At 42.6% G+C, this 11,461-nt stretch overlaps 1 protein-coding gene across 2 annotated transcripts in view; it reads right to left on the bottom strand.

Annotated features, from left to right (window-relative positions):
* Nucleotides 1-8,871, bottom strand: part of AGPS (alkylglycerone phosphate synthase) — a 141,205-nt gene extending 132,334 nt beyond the window's left edge. Inside the window, exon 1 of one of the 2 annotated variants that reach the window (XM_032638171.1) lies at nt 8,420-8,871. In XM_032638171.1, coding sequence (XP_032494062.1) covers nt 8,420-8,751 — 332 coding nt within the window. In that variant the 5' untranslated portion in view covers nt 8,752-8,871. The remainder of the gene's footprint in view (nt 1-8,419) is intronic. The other variant, XM_032638170.1, reaches the window with a different exon arrangement.
* Nucleotides 8,872-11,461: the final 2,590 nt, after the last annotated feature.

Consider the following 11,461-nt stretch of genomic DNA (forward strand, 5'->3'; position numbering starts at 1 on the left):
CAAAACTCCCTTGTCAAAAGTAACTGCAGTTACCTAGAATGGTAACAACCTTCCTTAATGAGTAAGCATATTTTAACTACAGAAAGACCTAGAATTAAATATACGAATGCTTAAGAGAAGAGAATCAAAGTCAGACATTAATGTTTTTCTTTTAAGAAAGCTAAGCAAAGGGACTTCCCTGGTGGCACAGTGGTTAAGAATCTGCCTGCCAACGCCGGAGACACAGGTTCGATTCCTGGTCCAAGAAGATTCCACATGCCGCGGAGCAACTAAGCCAGTGCACCACAACTACTAAGCCTACACTCTAGAGCCTGTAAGACACAACTACTGAGCCCGCACGCCACAACTACGGAAGCCTGTGCACCCTAGGGCCCGCGTACCACAACTACTGAGCCCACACACCACAACTACTGAAGCCTGCATGCTCTAGGGCCTGCGTGCCACAACTACTAAGCCCGTGTGCTGCAACTGCTGAAGCCCGCGCACCTAGAGCCCATGCTCCACGGCAAGAGAAGCCACTGCAATGCAAAGCCCATGCACCATAACAAAGAGCAGACCCCACTCGCCACAACTAGGGAAAGCCCACACACAGCAACGAAGACCCAATGCAGCCAAAAACAAAATTTTTAAAAAAAGTAAGCTGTAAACTTCAGATTTATGCATTTACTTTTATAATAAATTTGTAAAAGTTCAATAAAGGTTAACAAAAATAAGTATATATACAAACATTTATAACTATCCAAATAAGGTTTGTACCACCCCAAATTATCTCAGGACCATCACTGCTATGTGTACTATACTTTGAGACACACTAACGTATCAAAAAAAGAAAAGGGGAAGGGAAGACCATGTTCTGGTAACAGCAATAATTCTGGTATGTAGCTAGAGTACACAGTAGGTATCAAGGAAATAAGAGACAGCTTGGAAAGGCTGATTTAGACATCCTCCTGGAGGACACTAACTGCCCTACCAAGGAAACTATAATATATTCAGTAGGCAACGTGGATAATACATGCAAATGATATAGGTGGAAGACTGTTTATTTACCAAAAAGTTTTCAGCCCTTTCCCTTAATTTCTCCAAAAACATTCCAGCAAAACCTCCATTCTCCAGCCTCCAGTTTCCCATGTGGAGGGACTTCAGAAAGGTAACAGTCCTGGCCTCTCCCCAGCCCTCACACATTCACTCTTTCTCATGGGAAGAGTGACTTACCTGGTTAGTGGCTTCTGAGAGGAGGCACTAAGCACCTGGGGTCAGCTGTTTTTCTCTCTCTCCAATCTATCGGCTATGGAGAGATTATACTCTAGTCTCTCAGTGCCATGTATGAGGTTTCCCAGAGCCGACTCTGCCCTTGCAGAGGAAATATGTGGTCCAGCACTACCTGTGACTGAGCATAGCTAATTCAGGGTAAATATTAGGTAGCCCAGATCCAAGCCATATACTCCAACCAGCTTTACTGGTAATAAAGCTGACATTTTTACTCCATCTGTCTATATTCTGAGTCTTACTTCTCAACTGATTCTGAACTCAGATGTGGGACAGAGGTATAACTAAATATTACCCCTAAAGCCCAACAAATAAAGAGAGTAAACCCTACTTAGAATACCTTAATTTGGTTTGGATTTGAAATTAACATAATCTGTTGAAGATTAGTTTATTATTAGTATCTTATTTCAGTAATAAGAAAATAAAACCAAAAGAAGTAATACTTGCTTAGCACTTGCTATTTATTTATTTATTTATTATTTTTGGCTGTGTTGGGTCTTCCTTGCTGCACGCAGGCTTTCTCTAGTTGTGGCGAGCAGGGGATACTCTTCATTGCACTGCGCAGGCTTCTCACTGTGGTGGCTTCTCTTGTTGCGGAGCACAGGCTCTAGGCGCGCAGGCTTCAGTAGTTGTGGCACACAGGCTCTGGAGCACAGGCTCAGTAGCTGTGGCACACGGGCTTAGTTGCTCCACGGCATGTGGGATCTTCCTGGACCAGGGATCGAAACTGAGTCCCCTGCATTGGCAGGTGAATTCTTAACCACTGCACCACCAGGGAAGCCCCAGCACTTGCTTTTAAACGGTTCCATAAAGTATCTCATCTGACTACAACAGCGCTCCATTTCTCTGCATCCTAAAAAGAGATCACTTAATTTATTAGTAGATATTTTTATTAAGTGACCAGAAGGTAGATGGCTCTATAGTAGAAACTTCCTGACATAATGAAGTCTATTTATAGAAGATGTCGTCCATCTCAAAATGATACTTCCAATCTAAGAGAAGTATGATACCAAATAACCATGGAGATTAAGTCTTCAGGGTTTCTTATTCATTTATAGTCCAAATATAGTTAATTTACACCCAGGCAGTAAATCCCCCATTACTTCTTCTCCTCTCCTCCTTTCTCCTCTGATCTGGCGTCTTCCACAGTCCTCCTCCTCCTCTTTCCCTTTTATTCTCGATACCATTTTCTCTCACAAGTCAAATGGCAAAATTCACTCACAAAAGGAAACAGGTTGGTCTATCTTTTTAAACAATGCATTATACTTTCTTTTTTTTTTTAGACACCTTTATTGGAGTATAATTGTTTTACAATGTTGTGTTAGTTTCTGCTTTATAACAAAGTGAATCAGCCATACATATACATATATCCCCATAACTCCTCCCTCTTGCGTCTCCCTCCCACCCTCCCTATCCCACCCCTCTAGGTGGACAGAAAGCACCGAGCTGATCTCCCTGTTCTATGCGGCTGCTCCCCACTAGCTATCTATTTTACATTTGGTAGTGTATATATGACCATGCCACTCTCTCACTTCGTCCCAGCTTACCCTTCCCCCACCCTGTGTTCTCAAGTCCATTCTCTATGTCTGCATCTTTATTCCTGTCCTGCCCCTAGGTTCTTTAGAACCATTTTTTTTTTTAGATTCCATATAAAAACAGTATTTGTTTTTCTCTTTCTGACTTACTTCACTCTGTATGACAGACTCTAGGTCCATCCACCTCACTACAAATAACTCAATTTTGTTTCTTTTTATGGCTGAGTAATATTCCATTGTATATATTATGAATTTCATTTTGACAGGATCATATATTTTATAATTTATATAATAAGTACAATATAAACTAATGTTCTCTTAATTATGACACTGTATATGATCATGATCTATTCAATAACAAAAGATTTGCAACTTGGATGACAAAGAAAACAGCTTGATGACAACCAAGTAGGTAATTTCCCCTAGAGAACAACATCAAGTGCAGTAATATTGCATAGGGGAAGAAATGCAGCCTCTAGAGGAAGACAGATCAGAGTTGAAATGCTGTCTCTTTTATTTCGTAACTGCATGACTTTAGACAAGTTAACTACTCTAAGCCTCTACTTCCTCACCCATAACATACATACAGTGTCACCTTTTCAGAGCTACTCTGAAAATTAAATGAGATAATGTACATAAAGCCTCAGGAGAGTACCTGGTATATTAGGACTTAATCAAATTAAAACTCCTGTTGCTACTATTACTAGAATTCCTCGCTAGGAACTCAATGCAGGCTAAGTATTTCATTCAACATAACTACTAAAATAAGCTCTAATTTTGCCAAATGACGTTAAATCGTACGTCAGGTCACTTGTGCAAATAACCTTGTTGCAGAAATGCATCAGCTCTTAAAGGCTTCAGATGTCCTCCTGGGAAACATTTACAAGAGGTTAACTCAGGTTTTTCCTTCTGGAAAATATCTACCAAGGTTTCTGGTAGGTGTTAAATAATACATTATTTTTTAAAGAATGGTGTGTATAAGTAGCAGTATGGGCAAGTAAATTAAGTAATTAATAGCTTTCTTGATCAGATATTCTTTTGATCTGAAACATAAGAGTTTATAACCTCTGTAAAAACTGCCATAGAACAGTTTTGACTAACGCAAACCACAAAGAGGTTGGAGCCAAAATTACAACTGGAGAAGTGGTTATCAGTATGGAGAGACAGATGTGAACAAGGGCTTTTTTCCTTCTCTTTTTCATAACATTACAGCAACTTAAAAAAAAAAACCGAAAAAATCCAAAACCAAGGCATAAAAATGTCACATATTTAGTTAACATTTATTATGATTTTTAGGAATCTAAAACTCCATTCAGAAGCAAGAGCAAAAAGAAATTGTTCATGGAGTAACATGCACTTAAAGGAAAACAGAGGTCCAAAAGTAAACGATCATCCTCAAAACTCTACTCTGCAACTTCAAATAATGAGAATATATGTTCCTGGACAGAAGTAATTAGAACTAACTCATAGGAGACCATGTGACAAGTGTAACAGATTTTAAATATCACCTAACGCACTAACTTCCAAAATGCAAATCCATCCTTTCCTCTCTATTCTCACTGCCATCATCTTGGTTTAAACCTTCATTATTTCTCACCTGTTCTGCTACAACAGCCTCCCCGAACGGATCTTCCTATATCCGTCCTCATCCTTCTCCAATCCATTCTGAACACTGTAGCCAAAGTGACTGCTCTCAAACCCAAACCCAATCTGATCATGTCCCTTCCTGGCTTAATTCCTTCAAGGGCTCTCCATCATCTATCCTCCTACATTGCTTCATTTTTATTCATCATACTTACCATCATCTGACATACTGTGTTACTTGTCTGTTCACTATCTCCACTCCAATTAGAATGTAAGTCCATAACGGCAGGGGTTTTTTTTTGTTGTTTGTTTTGTTTTTTTGCGGTACACGGGCCTCTCACTGTTGTGGCCTCTCCCGTTGCGGAGTACAGGCTCTGGACGCGCAGGCTCAGTGGCCATGGCTCACGGGCCCAGCCGCTCCGCGGCATGTGGGATCTTCCCGGACCAGGGCACGAACCCGTGTCCCCTGCATCGGCAGGTGGACTCTCAACCACTGCGCCACCAAGGAAGCCCAATAACGGCAGTTTTTGTTCAGTTATGTGTTGCATAGTAAGCAAACATTCACACATAAACAAGTGAAAGAATGAATGGACTGATGACCTACAGGCCAAAGGCCTCCATGACCTTCTTATGCCCTCCTCTTTTCACTTTACTCCCACCTCTACCAATACTGAATTATTTAGTTACCCAAATACAAGATGCACCTTCACGGCCCCCTGCTTTGCCATATGCTATAACTTCTGTCTGGAATACAAACTCCCCTCACCTTCCAATCAACCTACCACACTATCATCCATATTTTTAAACCATCTTCAGAAAGCTTTCCCTGACCCCCTAGATAAAGTATATCACTCTTTCTTTCCTTTGTGCTGCATCTATACCTGTATCTACATTGACTCTACTCAAAAATGTACTGGCATGTGCATCTCCCTTTCTATACTGAATTCTTTGAGGCCAAGGACTATTATCATTTCTTTACCTCCAATACCTGACAACCTAAGACAGTATGTCATAAAGCAACTACTCTAGAAATGTTGAGTAAATTAACGTGCATGACTACTCTGTAAGAGGAATAAAAGCGTGGAGTTTCAAGAAGTTACTCCTCCAATTCCATGATGATAATCAGTCATGAGATAAAAGAATTACAACCAATGACATCATCCAGGGTAATAAAAGAGAAGGAATTATACAAATAATACACATCACCAAATGCTTCCAAAATAATGACATATAGTCACACTCACACTTTACTAGATATACACACTGGCTCCTTCCTGCTCCATCACTTGCCTTCCCTTTAGGCTCAGCTCTGGTGCTGGCAAACTGAGCCCCAGCTAAGCAGTAGATCACTCTGTGAAGAAGCTTCTGATGTTCCATCGAATACAAGTTTTTGTGTTCCCTCATATTTTGATTCAAACTTTAAAAGAGTTGTACAGGATTAAATTTTACCACTAGCCACACCTAATCCTGAATGAAAGACCAGAGCCACTGATAGCATAGATTACATACAGTTGGGACTTCAGTCCACAGAACAGCCACAGAAGGCCTCCCAGACCAGTCACTTTCAGCCATGAGAAGCCTCATCCATTACCCCAATGTGCCTTCCAAACATTACTATTTTTCTCCAAATGCTACAGACAAAGGCCTCTAAATCCAGCCTTAAGGAACACCTGTCCTACCTACTTAGCTCTGAGAGTGTGAACCTGCATATAAATGTACAATCACAGAGATGCACACAAATGAATGGACATAAATGTACATTAAGGCATTAGAAAAATTAAAAGTTTTAAATCCAGTCACAGCTAATATAACTTCAAATGAAGCCAGAGGCCAAGATGTGATTCTTGATTCCTTCCTCCCCCACCACTCTGTAACCAAGTTATGGAAAATTTACCTCCTAATACTTTTTCAAATACTTTTTCAAACATTATGCCCTAGTTCAGAATCACAGCATTTCTCACTAGGATAATAGTCTTCTAAATGGTCTCCCTGTCTCTGGACTCAATCAAAACTGCATCTCCCATTTGTTGAGAGGTTATGAAACATGCATTGCACTAAGCGCTTGATCACTTTATATTTTCCAATTCTCACAGCAACAATGCAAAGCAGGAATTATTGTCCTCCTTTTCAAAGATGAGGGGTCTAAAGCTCTGAGATAGGTTAAGTGACTTGCCCAAAGTCATGCAGCTGGAATTGTGAAGGAGAAATTCAAACTCAGATCTATGTTTCCAGAAACTGTATGTTCAGCTGTTTAAACCTTCAACTCAATCCTCAATGTGACCTTTCTAAAAGGTAAATATAATTATGTTTTACCCCACATAAAATCCTGCAAACAAGACCACATCTCCAACCCTCATCCCAAGTCATTCTCACCTCCTTCTGCAACACTTAACTCTTAGCAATTCAACCTCTCACTGCTTTACCTGTGAACACAGTTTTTCCACCAAGGATGCTTTTCTCTGAACTTCCCTGGTGGTGCAGTGGTTAAGAATCAGCCTGCCAATGCAGGGGACACAGGTTCAATCCCTGGTACAGGAAGATCCCACATATCGCGGAGCAACTAAGCCCATGCGCCACAGCTACTGAGCCCGCGTGCCTTGAGCCCGTGCTCCACAACAAGGGAAGCCACCGCAATGAGAAGACCGCACACCGCAACGATGAGTAGCCCCCTCGCCACAACTAGAGAAAAGCCCACACGCAGCAACAAAGACCCAATGCAGCCAAAAAAAAAAAAAGCTCTTCTCCTTTGGCAGGCTCCTTCCAATACAACCTTCAAGATTTACTCAGGCAATCCTTACTCTGGAAAGCCTTTGCCCTAACAAATAAATATCCAAATCCGGGTTAAGTGACTATTTGCTATGGTTATCAGCTAAGTTTCTTATCTCACTGTGTTATAACATTACTTTACTAGGCTATCAGTTCCTTATGAGTAAATACTGCATTTTTAAATCTCTCTATTCTTAGTACCGTGAGCATGTATTGAAGGAAGGACTCATGAATGTTGAATTAATGAATGAATTCATTGGAAGCAGTACTGCTCAAGAATTTGGCCCTAAAGTCAACTTGACGCACTTTCGAAATCTAATCTGCCACACACTGTACCTGCCAATCCTGCAGCAGGCTTCTAAATCTTGTTTATTTCTTCATCTGTAAAATGAGAGATAACTGCACCTATCTCATAGTTTGGAGAGGAGTAAAAGAAGTCACAGATTTAGCACAATCTCTGGCACATTGAAAGTACACATTAAACATTAGCAACTTTTTTTTCCACTTTAAAAGTTTATCCATGCTGACAAAACCACATCTCAAAAAATAGCTTTTCCTTGTGGCTTCCATCAGAGCTTAACATTTCGCCAAAAAGTCGTAATCAAAATGTCTTACAAACAACCTCAACCACAGACAAGGATCTTTCACCTTCTGGTTACACCAGAGCTCAGTAGCTACCACCACACCCTAAATCACTAACTAGTGTCTGCTGTTTATTGCTTCTAACCCACCCCTCGATTTCCTCCCTCAAAGTCAAAGACCATGTCCCTAAGCAAGCAGAAATCTACCCCACAGAAACCAGTCAGCAGCACCTTCTTCCAGAAACCACTTCTCCCCGCACCGAAGCTTGAGCGAATTAGAAGAGATCCATCATTTGGTACGAACCTAAATTTCTTTAGAGGATCACAATAAAACCCCTTCTATTTATTCCAAGACCTTGGCTTCCAAAGTATTAATTCCATACAGAGAATGAATTTCTCGCATTATGAATCCAAGAAAAAGGGTCCCCTGAAAGCCTTCCCCAATAAGAGTTCTTCAGGTCTACTACTCTCAGTGACCAAAATCCACCATTTCATCCGTCCCCCTTCCTGACAGTGTCCAGGGTCTCATCCACGCTCTCTTAAAAACGAGATGGTCCGCACTTTCTGGAACCTGAATGCCTTCCACCCACCCGTGTCACCTCCCTTCCCATCTCGCCGGTGCCCTCCCGCAGCACAGGCCCGGACTGGTCCCTCACCGCCAGCTCGCTCCACAGAGCCGCTACTCACCGCTTCTTGGGGATGGTGCCCGACTCCTGCGCGGCGGGAGTGGCAGTGGGCGCCGCCGTGGCGGCCGCCGCCGCCGCCGCTCTCCGCGCTTTGCACTCATTGGTACTCAAAGCCTCCTGGGGCCGGCCCAGCAGATGGCCCGAAAGAACCCGCAGCCTCCGCCCGGCGCGGTCCCGCTCCCTGTCCGCTGCAGAACTGGAGCCCGCGTCCGCGCCCGTCCCGCCCGCCGCAGCCGCAGCCACCGCCTCCGCCATGGCTTCCGCCTTGTGCCGCCGCCCGGGACCGCTGGGCGCGGGTGAAAGGTCACTCAAAGCTGCGCCCGGCGCGACCATTCGTTGCGGCGCATCCCGGCAGCCACCGCGGCGACTGGGCGGCGGGTGCCATGCGCCTGGAGCTTCATAGTCTCAGCTCCCGCCCACCGCACCCGCCCGCCTCCGCGGTCACGCCCCAGACCTCCGACACCTGTCAAGCAGGTGAGTTCGAGCAGTCCAGGGATTGGTTCGGCCCGGGATGGGCTAGACCGGGAGTCAAACCGCAAGCGTCCCCGAGGTGTCCTAGTGCCCTGGGTGGCCTCCTCGAGTGTGGCCTGAGCCTCTGGAGTAGCTTTCGGGAGCAAACGCCTCGGAGCAGGAGACATGGGCGGTGCTGGGGACCTGACGAGTGAACCAACGCCATCCTTTCCTGCTGCTCCACCTCTGCTCTCCCTTCCTGCGGAGTCACTAACTCAAAACTGATTCGTGCCTATAACCATTAGAGCAAATAGGTATCATTTTCTCGTCGCCTACTTCGTGCCTGGCACAGTGCTTAATGCTAGATCTCAAGTAAGCAATCTCCATTTTACAGATGAAAAAACCGAGACTCCGAGACACTAAGTTGCCCGAGGGCGTGCAGCTAGTAAATGCTAATGCTAAGTTGCAACCTTGGTTCTCTTTCCGTGGTTACTGGGTGCTGCGCCCTTCCTTTCCCTAATGGAGCCAAAGTTTTGTGTTGCTAGAGATAGAATTACCCTACAGCTGCTCTTAAGACTTCTCATTTATCTACAAATTGACTTCATTTCTGGAGAGTGGCACCTGGTTAAATTAGGGGCATATCAGTAGGACAGTGCTCCACAATCGTTTTCAGCCAGTTGATTAGATACACTTTTATAAGCCACCTTGCAAACCTCAGCCATCAGAAGTAGAGTTCCTTTTTGCATAATGTGTAAAAGATAAGTCTTGGGAATGGCAAGAGAAAGGGTTGCCATAAGCATCCTAAGCCCAGTGAAGTCACCTCCTTTCTGAAGAGCCACCTTCTTGCTAACACAGTCTCTGTGAGAGTTAAGATATTCCAGGAGTTATTTGACTGATAGAAAAGAACTATTTAATAGTTCTGAGACAATTCAGGCAGCAGTGAAGAGGACTTGGTTTGTAGGCCTGATCTCCAGATCTTAAGAGAGAGTTCAATGTTAAACGTCCAGTCTAACTACAGAATCGCTGAGCCCCACTCCTGTTTAGCTGCTGCTTCAAACCATTGGCTATTTCAGATAGACTAGGAGTGAAAAAAGGGGGCAGCACTAGTAAATTGCTGAGTGCTCTAAGGAAAAAAACTCAAGTCTGAGAGTTCAGCAACTCTAGTCTTTGAGCTGCTCACACCCTATCTAGATGTTTCTAGAACAACATTGAAACACCAGCTAGCACATTTGCTTGCAATCATGTAAAATTCATAGATTTCTAGCCAAAATGCTGTATAAGCAACAACTTCCTCAGAATCTTGTTGAACTAAAACAGATCTATTAATTTTTGCTTGACTCCCAGAGAGCTCAGTCTAATACCATTTGCATGCCTTAAATGTAAATGTAGTTAACTGACTTCCACAGTCTTTACCATATTGAGGTTGAACATGCTTCTTGCCAACTCTCAGGAGACAAAATTTATAAATTTTGCCAATATCAACAGAATAACAAAAAGCCTTTTCTACTGGGTGATGGAAAACTTGATGTGAACCAAAATTACAGTTTTGGTGTAAACCATTATAGCTGTGGAAAAACTGCTGATTAAATACATTTCAAATAGGTGTACAGTAATGAAACACATGTAGGCAGTAAAAACACTTGTTGAGAGCCTGTTATGTAACTAACTCATGTGCTATGAGATGCAAAAGTATTTAAGCCTATGCTTCATCTACATGGTAGAATTAGCTAGTTAGGAGTTAAGATATATGTGGGAAACAAACTGTGTGATACTATCAGGTGGAATAAGTATGATGTAGGTGACCGTGGTGAAGGATTTCCTAACCCCTCTCCTTACAAGAGCAAAGCCCAAGCAGAGTGCCCTGATACTTGTTTCATGCTACCTAAGAGGAACAAATGTTTCACCTGAAGCATGGTCCATTGAGATTCCCACCAAAGGCAAAACCTCAGTGATATCACATTCAGGAGGGCCATCTCTGCAAACTTATTCCTTCTGAGTCCTGGAACACTTGGCCCTTAATAACCTAGATCCCCATGGAGAGGAGACCATAAGTACAGATTCAAAGTGTGAACCCATAACATGTGGAATTTAAATGGAGTGGCCTTTATTTGTATTTACAACATCTCTTCTAATATAAGGCACACAAAAAAAGTGAAATTAACTCCTGAAACATGCACCAAATTTCTTTATTGCACTGACTTTCATTACTTATCTTATTACTTTCATTACTTAAAATTAATGGAGTTGTTTCCAGTTTGGGACTACTGTGGATAAGTTTGCTATAAACATTCTTGAATATGTCTCTAGGTGGACATGTAGATGAATTTCTGTAACATACCCATCTAAGAGTGGAATTTCTAGGTCATCAAGTATGCATATATTTAATAGATAATGAAATGCCAAACTCTTCCAAAGGGATTGTATAAAATTGATTCCAGCAGCATGGGAGAGTTCCCATATGAGAGTTCTGACATGTTATTGTCAGCCTATTTAGTTTCAGCTATTATATACTATTATCTTGTTATGGTTTTAATTTGTGTTTCCCTAGTTACTAATGAGATCAAGTGCCTTTTTGTGTGTGTTTATTGGCCAT

The sequence above is a fragment of the Phocoena sinus genome, chromosome 7, assembly GCF_008692025.1.
Source record: "Phocoena sinus isolate mPhoSin1 chromosome 7, mPhoSin1.pri, whole genome shotgun sequence".
Taxonomy (NCBI): domain Eukaryota; kingdom Metazoa; phylum Chordata; class Mammalia; order Artiodactyla; family Phocoenidae; genus Phocoena; species Phocoena sinus.